General features: G+C 39.6%; 1 protein-coding gene across 1 annotated transcript in view; it reads left to right on the top strand.

Moving 5' to 3' along the window:
• Window positions 1–14,799, top strand: part of LOC105931190 (cadherin-18) — a 238,375-nt gene that overhangs the window by 128,166 nt on the left and 95,410 nt on the right. Inside the window, exons 5-7 of the mRNA XM_021320146.2 lie at window positions 9,602–9,769; window positions 10,760–10,947; window positions 11,917–12,170. Coding sequence (XP_021175821.2) covers window positions 9,602–9,769; window positions 10,760–10,947; window positions 11,917–12,170 — 610 coding nt within the window. The remainder of the gene's footprint in view (window positions 1–9,601; window positions 9,770–10,759; window positions 10,948–11,916; window positions 12,171–14,799) is intronic.

Here is a 14,799-nt window from a genome sequence, read left to right on the forward strand (position 1 = left end):
GTAAATGCAAACCAGTCTAGGGGAAATAATGTTTTAGGAAATATAACTGGGCTGTTGTAGCAAGATTAGTGACATTCAAACTGTGTTCAACAACATTCACCGCAGAGGATTTACTTGATTACATGGTTTGCAAATCTCAAAACTGCAAGCCAGCGAATTTGGTAAAGCGCTTCCTATATCTCAGCTGAAAGCACATCTGAGATGGGGTGCTGCGTTCCTCCTTTTTTATAGTTTGGCCATAACTCCTGTCTTCCCCTTCACTACTGTGCATCTGTCACTTACCCGCAGAGACATCAAGGCTGTTCCTCTCAAGACTCATGGTCGAATGCCCCTTAACCGAGCTTCACATCTGTACTCCATCACACACACACACGCACACGCACACACACACACACACACACACACACACACACACACACACACACACACACACACACACACACACACACACACACACACACACACAGAGTCTCTGCATTACCGAAGCCCTTAGTCCCCTTTGAATCCTAAATAGGCTAATTTCGCTGCTGATCTGGGATTTGTGAGTGTTTGAGTTTATTGAAGGAGCTGACACAGATCAGGATGTTTCTGCACTTAGTGGATTAAGCATTTGCTCTGGTTAAATCAAGGAAAATCTTTCCCTGTGCCAATCATGGGCGATTGAGTCCAAGCAGTTATTTCCAAGCCTTGCACTGATGTGAAGAAAAAGAAAAAGAAGAAGAAAAAAGTGACCCCTCACAGGCTTATTGTGTTTTTACATTTTCATGACATCTGCGTGTTTCAAGCAGATGTCCATCAGAGTAAGAGAACTTGAGGCTATAATATAATTTGTTAAGCAAAACTAGCTTTCTAAGTCAGCCTGGCTCTACAGGAAAAAGTAACTGTCCCCTAAACCTAGTTGTACCTCCCTGGGTAGCAGCAACTGCTACCAAGGGTTTGTTATAACTAGCTGTGTGTGTTTTACATTGGGGCGGGTTCTGGTCCAGTATTTTTGCAGAATAATTTTTTTTATTCTGCCGAATTGGAGGGTTTTAAGGTATGAACAGTCTGCGTGTCTTAGATGGTGCATGTAACAGCATTTAAGTGCAGACTTAGATTAAATGACCTAAAACCATATGAACTGAGGGTCTGACATTTTCCTTCAATATATCTTTGGTAGACAGAAGAATCATGTTTCCAGTAAGTATGGCTGGTCATTAGGAAACATATTGTAGCTGCGCTTTTCCCTCGTTTGGACTAGAGTGACATTTTATGTATGAATTCCTCACACAATTCTCTTCATTTATTAGATTAAGCCCATGATGGAGCTCTAAGATGTATAACTGGATGCAGATGTCTTGCCCATCATTGCACAGAGACAGTGATGACCAATGATCTAATGAAAACAGAGTGTAGAGTTTTTCATTGGTAATTTTTTTTTTAATCTGTTTGTGGTTTATTGCCTCTGTATTTGTCTTCTTACATGCCACCTAAACACAGCAGTTACGATCTACAATCCCAGGGCATAATCACTCTCTGTGTTCCCTCGGTCCGTACAGAGATAGGAAAAACAGCAATCTCTTACTCTGCACCTTCAATCTGGAATCATCTTCAACAGGAACTGAAACTGTCGTATCAAATTTATCTATGTGATTTTATTACCTGTTTTTAAAAAAAATCTTGCATCAGTGTCAGAAAGTTCTTACTTCTGTTCTTATTTTTTTCTTAATAATTTAATATTTTAATAATTGTGACACGGTATTTTAGTGAGTCTTGTATTATTCTTTGGGAGTTTTTTAAATATGTATATGTGTCTCAGTGAGACTACCACAGTAAAGGTTTATTATTAACAAGAAGAAGAAGAACAGCACAATGAAGAAGCCCTCAGACCTTCTCATTACCACCATCATGCTGGGCTATTGCTTGGAGTCTTGTTCTGAAATGCCGTGTCGGTTTTATGTCAGATGTAAATGGACACAAACCTTCCAGAAATGTCCACGTTTGTCTCATTAGTTCACTGAATATTTTCCCTGAAGTCATGAGAATCATCAAGATGTTTGGGGTAATCTTGGACAAGCTTTTGGACTGAATTGTTTTTAGATTCGGAGCTCCTTCATGGATGCCATTTTTTTCCCCAGAGTCTTTTTGATCAGGAGCACCGATCTTAACTGAGAAAGGCGAGGCCTTCAGCACTTTAGCTGCTGCTTCTCAAGACCTCCTGGATTGATTTGCTCCTCCTGGAAATGTTCACCGCTGTTCCATGCTTTTTTTTTTTTTTTTCCATTTGTAGGTAATCGCTCTCACTGGGAATCTTTGGGGTCCAAAAGCTTTAGAAACTGCTTTGAAACCCTTTCAAGACTAATTGATGAACATTAGTCAGTTTTCCATCTAACTTTTACTTTCTCTAGACCAGGACACAAAGTCTTGTTTATTTAATTTTTTCAGACAACAACTTCTTGAGGTCAGACAGAATCCATTTGTAATTCCTCGGCACAAAACCTGCCTGGTTGCAGCTGGTGAAAATGCACTCGGTTTTCCAACATGGTTAATCACAGCTAACCATTGGGCCAAGTTGGTTTGGATCATTTTTCTCGTCATAAATAAAATAATCATTTAGAAACTGCAGTTTTTGTTTACTCAAGTTATCTTCGTCTGATTGTAACATTTATTTGATCATCTGAAACATTTATGTTTGACATAAAAGCCAGTAAAAATAAAAGAAGGAAATACTTTCCCCTGCACTGTAATCATATTTATTTGATACATTTTATTGAAAAAAAAAAAACCTGCATGGTTATAACTAAAGATGAGGAGAGTGCGATCATGATTTCTTAAATTCAGCAGCTGCTTTCATCCAACGTTTCCCCTCTCCCAACTCTGTAACTGTACTCACATAAAGACTGTATTCGATGAGCCCAAAAAAAAAGAAAAAAAAAGGAAGATTCCTAGAGCTGGAGATTGAAGAGTGCTTTGGTAATCTCCTTTAATCCTTTTTGTTCACTTGGGAGATTGTTCTCCTTTAGAAGTTTCCCGCCAGAAAAAGAGGTGGATAGGGCGATAGTATCAACTATAATAGACTGAGGAGGTTGAGGAAAAGGCTAACCACCTCGCCGTGTCAGATGAGGCCAGGTTCATGGAAGTCAGCTCCTTCTCAATTATTTTCTAAATTAACCGACGCGCGCCGTAGAGATTTAGGAGCCACGGGCTGAGGCTGTGCTGCTCAGAGTTGAGCAGGAAAGCAAGTTCAGGGGTGAGATCTTTGTGTCAGAACACTGATGTATGTTTTCCGTGGAATACCCCTGTGACTTTATCTATGTCGGAAAATAATTTGATTTAAGAAAGAAGAGTCAGCAGTGAAAGATGCTGCAATACGAACCTTGGTTCTGGCCTTTTACAGCAACTTTCAGAAGTGTTCAAACCCCTTGAACTTCCCCACCCCCCTCACATTTGTAAGATCAAAACTTTATTTTGATTTTCTGTGACAGACCAATACATTGAAGTCTGTAACTGTGAAGTTGAAAAAAAAGTTTACATGGGTTTCAAAAGTTTTTTTGAGATAAAACTGAAAAGCGTGGTGCGCATACTGTATGAACTCACTGATTTGTACCGCCATATTTTCTTCCATCACAGCGAGGTCATAGTAACACATCACAGCGCATATTTTTTTTACAGATAAAAATCCCAAAAGTGTGCCGTGAATTTGTATTCAGCCCTACCAGTCAGTACTTTACAGTACATTCTCTGGCTACAATTGCAGCTGCAAGCCTTTTAAGGTATGTCTCTACCAGCTTTCTACATCTAGAGGCTGAAATTGCTGCCTTTTTTTTTTTCTTTTTTTTTAGGAAGCTCAAATTCAATCAGATTGGATGGTGGTCTGGTGGAGTATTGATGGAATATTGGTTTGGCTCTAGCTGTGAAATATTGCTCAAGAATGTTGCACCTTTATGAACAAAGAGGTAATATGAAATTCGAAAGGTCAGATCGTCCATCTTGGTGTGGTTTTTAGTAAAAAAAAAAAAAGAAAAAAAAAAAGTTGGGCAACTTTCTAAATAGCGTGTCTCAAGAACTTTAGGTCAAGTATTGCTAAGGCTGAGGGTAATAACACGGGATTTACAGTAGAGATTGTTGGGCTTGCACCATTATAGGAAAGTTGTTAGCAGCACTTTGATTAGTTTTTGGAACACAGAACAGCAGCAGAGGCCTGCTGAGACCTGGCATTTCAGCAGAACACTTTGACGGCAATAAACTCCTCAGGTTGTGAGTCTTGAAAATGTTTAGTTGAACATGTATTTTCATTCCCTGTGGGAGCCTAAAAAAGTGTGTTGCATTATATAAAACATTGCATGTTTTCTTTCTTCTTAAAACCCACCACCATTTCAGGCTGCCCTGTTCTGCGGTATATCAAAGTCTTAAATATCTAGAAAGAAATTTTTAATCCTTTCACATTGTTTATCTTTGCCATCTCCAACAGAAATACTTTGCTGCTCAGACATTTAGTAAAACAAGAAGGGGATAACACAATGTTTCTTGGGACTTTCCTTCTATAATACCAAATACAATCACTTGAATTCAGGGGGGAGCAAGGGGGCTTTCATTCATGTCGTGCAGCAGATGAACCGGAACTTTACCGTCATGGAGAGGTCACCTGGTCATTGGGAGTTTGATTGGTGGGTTTATATGTATTCTGTGGACATGCAAAAGGCAAAATGCCTCATGGAACCCGGTTCCATGAAGCATTTTGTGGGATGCACTGTGAGAAGCCATAGCAAGTGTCCACACACCCACAGCTCAAACCTAAGGTTGCTCTCTAGGTGGAGTATTTCTGACTACATCAGGGCTGCCCTCAGTCTTTGATCCTTTGTGTGGTGTTCATAGACAGAATCTGAAGGTGTAGTTACAAAGTGGAGGGTGTCCGGTCTGGTTTTTGCTTTTGATTTCTTTTATTTTCTGCAGATCTTGTTGGTTTGTTTAGTGTCCATTAGCCATGAATTGTCATTGCGCTGGTGATGTTTAAAAGTGAGCGTTAAGTGGCCTGGATGGGATTCAGTTGCTTCACGTCTGAGACCAGTTGAAAAAATGGTGTACTTTTTCCTTTGACTGGGGCACAAGTCTTTACTTTAAGTGAGGGAGATCAAGTATCTTGGTGTCTCTTTAAGTGCTGGTGGGACAGACTTACTGAGCTGAGTTGAAGGTCAAAGCTTTTCATTTACAGGTTCATCTATGTTCCAACCCTCCCCTCGTCATGACATTTTAATCATTACCAAAAATGTAATAAATATGACATCCAGCAACCAAAACGCTCTGTCGTTGCTTTGGGCTGGTCTAAGGACTGTTCTTCTCTTCTGAAACTGGTGAGCTGAGGTTGCGTCTAAATATGATGACTCCTGGACGCTTCTCTCTGGAGTTCTTTCAGGCATGTCACACTGGGCTTGGGTCCCACTATTCTATTACTATTAGCAATACGAGCTAATAGTGCATGTCTCTGCGCGTTGCACATTTAACCTATGAGGGAACATGTTTATAAGTAGAGGTCGTACATGTGTGGGGAAGATTTCATGAAGTAGATAACACCACAAGTGCAAATGTTTTTTTTTTAATACAACAACTGGAGTAGCAGCAGCTATGTTGGATTACGAAACTGGGTTGGGGAGAAAAATCTCTCGTCTTCTTGAAATTCTGATTTTTAAAGGGCCAGATAATTCCACTTCAAGCATAACACGTAAATTAATAAGAACATAATTTAGCTTTCTTTCTTTGGGACAAAATACAACAAAAGAAATCCCACATCCTCTTGTGCTACCATTGTCCTCTTGCAAGACCTTGATAGCATGGTGGTACTTGGGAAACTTAGTACTTGGTGATACTTGTTCTACAAAGTTTGAGAACCACTGTACTACAGTAAGATATTCTCAATCAGTTGAGCTGTGAAATAAACCGATAAAAATGGAGCTATTACAAGACATCAAACATGGTTACTGCGAGGAATCTACCTGTGAGCCAAAGTGAATTTATTTTCTTTGATATGCCTTGAAATAAAGCCAGCCTCACTAGCTGCCCTGCTTAACGCTTGTTCTTCTACACTCAGAGATAATGTTCTCAGAGTAATACCATGAACACAACCTAGAGACACCATTGAGGAGGGTGCATAATAAAGACATGAACTCCCATCCTATGGCTCCATGAACCTTATTGAGAGAAAGAAAAGTGTCTCAACCAAGTATTTATTTGTTTCACACAATCCAGTATCTGGTGTTTCTTGTGGTCTTAAGGAAGAATTGTCTGAGTACAGACTATTTTGTCTCATTTTAGAAAGAAAAACTGATAAATTTTCCTAGCTACACTTTAGACTTAAAAAAACATGAGTGAATCCTTCTATTCATACCACTTCTACTGCAAGAGTAAACATTTCTCATCATTGTTTACTCGCTGGAATGTCCTCAGCTTGCCGGGTTGATATTGTGAAAGGTTACATTAAAATTGCAAATTCATTTGACAGGTTAAATCTTGATTGCAGCTTTTTAGTTGTTTTAGTTTTATTTTAACCAGACCTGGATCCGACACACCTTTTTAAGCTACGTCTGGCCCTCCTTGTTGATTATCTCCTGGTAAATCCAGGTTTACTAGCAGTTGCCTGGACCTCGGCCACGGTGCGCTGTGACAGATGATGTGTAACCTCAGATCCCCTAGATCTTAATACTGTCGACTGCCTGGCTCCTTGACCCACTTTTAATGATTATTCCGCCTGAGGCGAAAGGATTACTCTCAGAGTCCTGAAAGCATGAGAAAGGAAAATGACCTATTGTATAACACACCAATGTCTGCCTCTTTTGTGAAGTGAAGGAAATAATAAAACGGTGTCCATTAACTCTTAAATGGGGTTTGGTAAAATTCAAGCTGCTTGGATTGAAACTGAATACCATAAAATTGGAGGTAATTGTTTCAGTTTCATCTTAAAAATGAGTATTATAGACTTCTCAATGCATTTTATGCACTTTGAATTTCATTAGATAAAAATGTTATAATTACAAAGGCTGTTAAAATGTGCTTAAACCTCAACAAGACAATGAGCAACATTGTAAGAAAAGGCACAAATGCAGGTCTGTATTCCAGTCTATACTCTTTTTTTTTGTTTAGACTAATTGATATTATTACAGTTTTTTGTAATGGTATACAAAAAAATAACTTGATTTTTCGTATTTCTTAATACTGATGCTCAATAAGATTATGGCACAACTGTAAACCTACCCAGACCTGGCTGACCACTGAAACCTTGACAACCTTGGAAATTACAGCATTAACCAGAGAGCCAGCCAAGTGGTCCATGGTAACTCTGGAGAACCAGCAGAGCTCCACAGCTCAGGTGGGACAAAGACTGAACAAAGACTAGTTGTTGGTCAGGATGTGTTACTTGGAATGGACCCAAGTGCAGAAAGGCAGGCAGTAGTGGCACGGGTAGTTGGAAAATTTTATTAGAAAAAAATGTAAACTTACATCCACCTAAAAGGTGAAGCATAAGCAGGGATGGAGACTGGCTTTGACAAGAAAACAGTATTCACCCATGGAGTGTGACTGACACAGACCGGTGTATGAATGACAAAATGCGGTAGAAAAGAAGGATTGGTGAAAAAAAAACAGGTGAACTGAATGACACTAATTAGGGTGGCAGCAGCTGAGAGTGAGAACAAAAACATGACATGAACTTAACAGAGAAACAATAACAAAATCTAAACCAGAATGTAAGCACAAGACTCCAAGGGACACAAGTATAAACTAGAAAGCTAAAAGTTAAGAAATGCATAAACATGGAAAAAACATCTAATGAATATGAACACGGAGAAGTGAATTGATATGGGAAAGCCCATACGGCAAAACCAATAACAGAATATGGCAAGACATGGGAAAATGGGAAACTGCAAAACATGAACCAAAACCAGCACCTATGAATCAGGATGGTTGTTTACTCTGGTAATCTGACCTTTATTGAAAAGTAGCAAGAAAACTAGCCATTGTTGAAAGAAAACCAGAAGAAATCCTGCTCAAACTTAACCATGAAGCCTTGCAGAGAGACAGCTTAAAAAGACAAGAATGTTGTCAGGTTATGCGAGACCAAAAAGTTTTTGACTTGCATGCACAACATTGTGTGGGGAGAAAAACTAATGGGCTTGACGCACAGGAAGCGACAAACGATAGCAAATGGCTTTCTGTGCCACTGCGGTGAAGACCCAACACACGGGATGCGACAGCGATGGCAGCGTTTGACATTGTGCTGTTGGATCGCTCGTTTCCCAGAAATTTGATTGGTTTTGAAATTTGAAGGCTTTTGATATTTTCAGAGTAGTCCATGACTGAAAAAGGATGAAGATTTAGCTGGATTAGACTGAAATCTTGCTTTTATGTCTATTCAACAAAAAAAAAAAAGGGTTCATCCTCTGTTACAGTCAAGGAAACAGCATGGAGAATGTCGTCCTTTGATAGCGCACCTCATGGCTGATCCAGATAATTGTCTGTAGTGCCAACCGACAGCGCCAAAAGTTGAACATTGTTCAACTTTTTGGTGTACAAGCTCAAAATTTCACATGCAGGAATTTCCCCGGTTGCTTGGCTGGAGGAGTGCAACCAATCATCGCCTCATCGCATAAATTGCATTGGACATGAATGGAGAAGGAGCGACGTCGCTCGCCGTGTGTTGAGCCCATAGCACTGCACACCGCTCTATATAAATCATCATCGCAGTGACACGCGATGGTGGCAGCATGTGTCAAAGTCCAGACCTTAATCCAATCAAGAATCTTTGTACAACTTTTTTTTTTTTTTTTTTAAACCATGTTACATTTTCCTCCAACTTCACCGTTATACGCTCTCTTTTGTTGTTAGCCATATTCTGAGCAGTAACAGTGAATCCCACTGTGTATTTATTTACTTTAAAAAAGATAATGCTTTAGTGAAAATGTTTGGAAGATTTGTACAAAATACATATAACTGCAACACATACCAATTTAAGTTTGTGATGTGCTTCAGAGCACCTAGGCTAAGCTTAAAGGTTTATTATGAGGATCCTTCACCTTTTTTTTCCAAATAAACACAATCAGTTTCTTATTTATAGCTCTTACAGAATCTTTTGGGTCAGCCTTTTGTTTCCTAGTCCTCGGGCATAACGTGTCTGAAAAGGATTATTAGTGGAACTCAGAAAGTGTGTGTGTAAAACAGCTTCTTTTGTTTATTTTTTCCCCTCTCCTCCTGATCTGCCTCTTTCCCCTATTTTGCTTGCTGCCTCTTATTAATGGGAGTTTTATATGTTTCATACTGTTGTCCATAGAACACCTTGTTGGATCTCTGTGGGCTGGCACAGATTTACTAATTTTATATCCCATAAGCTTTGGGGTATGGCGGACTTTGAGCCACAGCCTCCTTCTTAATCCCAGAATGGAGCTGCATGATAATATCAGGATAACTGATCTTGCAATTTGAAGACAACCACTTAATTCATGGCTGCTTCATACATCTGTTATTCACTGCCTTTGTTTTGTTGCTTTGGTCGCTTGCCCATTAGATGTTTATATGTTGTGAACAATATAGCGGTCTTTATCATTTTAAATGGCCTTTTTACCCCTTAAATCTGCAGGGATCATCAGAACTGCCTTGGCGGACATGGACCGAGAAGCCAGAGAACACTACACTGTTGTCATCCAAGCCAAAGACATGGCCGGCCAAGTTGGAGGGCTCTCTGGCTCCACCACCATCAACGTCACCCTGACAGATGTCAACGACAACCCGCCCAAGTTTCCCCAAAGTACGTACCGAGAAAATGGGATAATCAAAATAGAATTAACATTTAGGCAGTTATGTTATTTAAAAAAAATAGCGCTTAGGTTAAATGTATGAAGTATACGGTTCAGCTGAAGTATTTTCTACTTTTACCCGCCCCGCTGTACCTGCTTCAGATCACATCGCAATGCTGTTCTGCTTATAAATCCGGAGGCATGTTCTGAAATATCTCCGGCCTTGAGCTGAAAGAAGCTTTCGGCAAACGTTACCTGATGTGGCTTTATAACCCAAAAAGTTTTTTTTTTTTCAAGAACTTCTGCAATCTTTTCATCAGTAAAGTGAATTCAGGGGGGGCTTTCTCACAGAATTGCTAAAGTGCCTCTGAAATACAAATTCATTTAAGCTTAAAACAAGCTTAGATCAAAAGAGACAGACTTAATATTATACGTTTCGGTAAAGAAGTAGTGCAATACGGATTTTCTTTCACATAAACATAGATTAATGATGAACCGCTATCAGTTTATGATTGTCAGTAATTTGTATGATCATTTACACCACAACTCTGGGTATAAAATACCTTTCTGTGAGTTGCTAAATCAGATGAACGTTTATCAGAACCATCTGTTTTCCATGCTGAATTCTCTCCATCATAATGAAATATTTAAGTAACAATGAAGCCTCATCAAGAATGTTTCCCTACAGCTCAGGATTTCCCATTTACGCCACAGCAAAGAAACATTTCAGTATCAACATTATTCCTGAATAAATATCTGCTTCATTGCGGTGCCACCGACCTCAGTTAAACATTAAATGTCAATTGAAGCACTGCAGAGTATTTTTAATGACGTTCCCTCAGGACACCAGCGGTGACAGAGTCAAACTGCTTAGCAAAGCCCTTTTAGGCAAACATTCAGAGAAATATTTGGTGCAGGGAAGGTTTTGTTTAAGACTGCTTTTTTTATTATTTTTTTTCTTGCTGTCTCTAAGTGGGTGCAAATCAATGTTCCTTCCGCAGAAAATTACCAGCTGTATGTCCCCGAATCGGCTCAAGTTGGGAAACCAGTGGGGAAGATCAAAGCCAACGACGACGACCTTGGTGTTAATGCGGACATTAAGTACAGCATCATCAACTCAGAGGGGGCCAATATGTTCTCCATATCCACGGACAGAGACACAAAAGAGGGAATCATCAGCTTGAAAAAAGTAAGCGAGCACAGCTACAGAAAGAAATAAGCAGATTGCCGATATAAACGGGTAGGAAATGTTTCGCTTACAGGTAACAAACGAAGGGAGGTGGGAATAGAGGTGCCAATAGACACATTTATTATTCATTCATTTATTTTTCCGCCAACATTTTAGCCTTTAGTATCTTGTGTTGGTTACCAACTTTAAATACAGATTTCAAGTATAACACAGAGTTATGCCTATAGCGTTAGAATAGTTGGTATGCACACTTTTTTTTTCTGTTGTTTGACATCTAATGAAAACTTACTGTAGCTATTTGTGCTTATATGTTAAAAATGCCAAGGAAATTGCAAATATTGGAAATATCAGTTTGAAATTGTAAATTAAATGAAAATGTGTAGGCACCCTGTGGTATGACAACATAGACTAAATGAAGAAAGGTAGGATGTTTTCCTGGGTTAGTACAATGTTGCAATGGAAAAAAAAAACTTTACATTTAAAAAAAAAATCTAATTTACTATTCTGGATGCATCTGTCTGTCTGCCAGTTGTTTTATTTATATATATAATTTTGTCATGTTCCAGGAGAATATATTTTGCAGAATTTCAGACCACATGTTGCACATTTATGATTTAAGACATTCATGTTCCCTTTTTCTCACATATGTAATTTCTTTCTATCTGGGTACACATATGAAATAAAAGGATTTTGTTTGACCTCTAGCAACCCCGTTGAGAATTACCTTCATGAAGAGGTCCTCATATTGCTTCTGTTAAATGTTTTTGCATCAGACATGCTTTGTAGGACGCACACAGGGAAAGTAATACACCTTAAAAGGTTATATTGCTGTAATATTGTGCCTGACTGGCACTCATTTTACAGTAAATTAGGCACAAATATGATGGCGAGCCTGCGAGTGCAATAACCATGTGGTGGTAGCATGCTAATCTAAAAAAAAAAAACGGTGGTATCTTTTTTTTCCTACAGCCCCTGAACTACGAGAGAAAGAAGACCTACACGCTACACATTGAGGGAATGAATATGCATGTGGATCCACGGTTTTCCTACCTGGGTGCTTTTAAAGACACTGCCACCCTTAAAATCACAGTGGGGGATGTGGACGAAGCACCTGTCTTTTCTATGGATTATTACATCTTGGATGTTTACGAGAACTCGAAGAGTGGCACAGAGGTGGGCAGCGTTACAGCTCGAGATCCGGACAGCAGAAGTAGCCCTGTAAGGTAAGAGCTGCACGCTATCTCTATAAATACCGTCTGTGCAAAAAAAGTTGGGAGAAATCGGCGGTTTCCTCCTTCAGACTTACCAACTGCAAATGCAAAGGAAGCCAGGGGTTAATAATGCATCGAAACTTATTTTAGGTCTCATTCCTTTTTTCAGCTGACTTGCAGTGGATAAACAGCATTTGGTGTTCTGTTTCATTCTTGTTCTTGAATCAAAAGGTGATTTCTATTCAAACAGCATCAACCAATGCACATATTTTGTACTTGAAAGTTGTTTTGTATAATCAAAGCTCATAATTGCTCGATGTGTAAAGCACCGGACAGATGTTATAAAAGCACAATTTCTTTCAAAGGAAGAGAGCCAGATTCTCTTTAGTCATTTTAAGTGCTCTTGATCAGTCGTTCTCCAGGCTTATGGAAGAAGCTCCTGTCTCCTTTCTCCATCTGTCCCTGTAACTGACTCAGACAATGAATTGGGCATTTTGTTCTTAAAAATGTAGGAAAGTAGGTGCTTGGCATGAAAAAGCTTTCAGCAGTGGATGAACACTTTCTGAAATTCACGTTGTCTGAAAAATAAAAAAAAAATAGGAAAGCGATGTGACACAGGACCTGACAGATGCATCATCATTTGATGATCTACTCCTGTATGCCACTTTTTCAACAAATAGCTCTCTTGGAATCACCTTGTTGGCGTTAAACCCCTATTTTCTCCCCAAACTGTGTTATTTGTTGTATTTTGGATTTATTCAAACTGGTGATTGCACCTATACTGGAAGCTGGCATCGCATTCTGTAACGTTTTATGATGTTTTCGGGTAGTTTCTGAATGTGCCATCGTTGATCGTGTGTGGTGAAACTTGTTTGGCAATAAAAAAAAGTCATGTCCTTTATCATTATACTTTCTCTTACCTTAGGCCAACGGAGCATCCCTAAAACAACAAGGGTTCATAGAGAGCTTTGCGGTGTTTCCTGTAGATCATGTTAGTTTTTGGCATTACCAGATATCTGCTTATTTTTCCTGCAAGCTTGAGAAGTAACCTGAGGCAAGACAATTACGCTGCACATTTATATGCACTCTAAACAGACGCTTGTATACTGGTGGGAAATAGGGGGAAAAAAAATAAAAATTCATACTAGCCTCAGGCAGCGCACTGAACAGGTGCCTTGTTCCTTGGCATTGCACTCCAACAGCTACACTGCTTGTAATGATTTGAATTTGCTTCATGTTCTTGACAAAAGTGATGGAGTAGTTGTGAAGCCGATACTCCTTAAGAGGTAATGCATTGCTCTTATATCAATAAGAAGCAATCTTCTGTTGTTGCAGCGTGAAATAGGATCATATTTGAGATATTTGGCATGCACTGCAGAGGCAAGATGGTCCATAAAAAGCATTTAAGATTTATGAACAGAACGACCCAACCTGTTGGCTGATATATCATCGGGTTATTAGCGAGAAAATGTGCTCAGTGCCGTCCTGTGATGAGATCCACTTGATTATTCCACGGCTCCTGCCAGCGTGAGGTTTTAGTGATGGCGTAAATCCTGTCACTTTGTTATAGGTGCAAAAAATGCGTTCATTTGGCTTTTATTTTGAAGGCCATGTCATTGGTGCGCTTATGCGCCTCAGCAAACGTGTTGAACAGCTTTCAAGAAATTAGCCCTAATAGCACTCAAATATGTCAACTAAGATTAATTAAAGGGAAACTGACATAGAATGCAGAATTTTAACAAGGCTTTGCCTTTTAAATATTTATTTGCTAATGTCAACCATAAACCTGTGTGCTTAGTGTGTGGAGACTATAAAGCGATGTTTAAGGATTACACCTTGAACCGCTCTACATCAAGAGAAGAAGTATCTGACTGATGTCCGAGCTTTTGTAGATTTGGAAGCTAAACTGTGAAAGCAACAAGGATTTTTCACAAAGGTTCACTCTTCCAGAATTACAGCGGTCAGAGCAAGCTTTGTAACATCGCTCAAAACTGTAAGATATGTTAAGCTATTGTCTGGTGGGGAGTTTGTCAAAGACTGTTTGGTGGTGTCCGCATTACTACTTTCACCTGTGGAAAACAAGGCGATTTTGTAAACGTGTCTCTGTCGAGGCGCACCGTGACGGGAATTGAGGATTTGGCATCTCAGGCTGACAATTTTGACTCGTCTTCCTTGGCTTTGGACAAGAGTTGTGATGTCCGTGATACAGCCCAGTTCCTTATCGTTGTGAGTGGATTAACACGAGATTTTGAGATGCCAGAGGAGCTGGCAGCCATGCAGTTAATGAAAGGCACTACAAACGGGAGTGATTTATTCAGAGGTAAATGCATTCATGGACACGCTGGGACTGAAAAGGCTGCCCGATCGGAGGAAAAATGTTGGACTTTTGAAGTGGGCGCAAGATAAAGTGAATGCGTTAACCCAGAACAGAAACTTATATTTTTGCGTTGCATCATTTATCAGGAGGCGTTGTGTAAGTCAGTGCTAAGAGTTACCACGTTGTTGATGTCGTAACTAAAATGGTTCATTTCATCAGAGCAACAGCACTTAATCACAAACAATCTGTCTTAATGTTGGAGGACCATAACAGTGACATGGGCTACCTCACCGCTATAAGATGGTCTAGTCTGGGCCAGGCGCC

Source organism: Fundulus heteroclitus, chromosome 21, assembly GCF_011125445.2.
Source record: "Fundulus heteroclitus isolate FHET01 chromosome 21, MU-UCD_Fhet_4.1, whole genome shotgun sequence".
NCBI classification, from domain to species: domain Eukaryota; kingdom Metazoa; phylum Chordata; class Actinopteri; order Cyprinodontiformes; family Fundulidae; genus Fundulus; species Fundulus heteroclitus.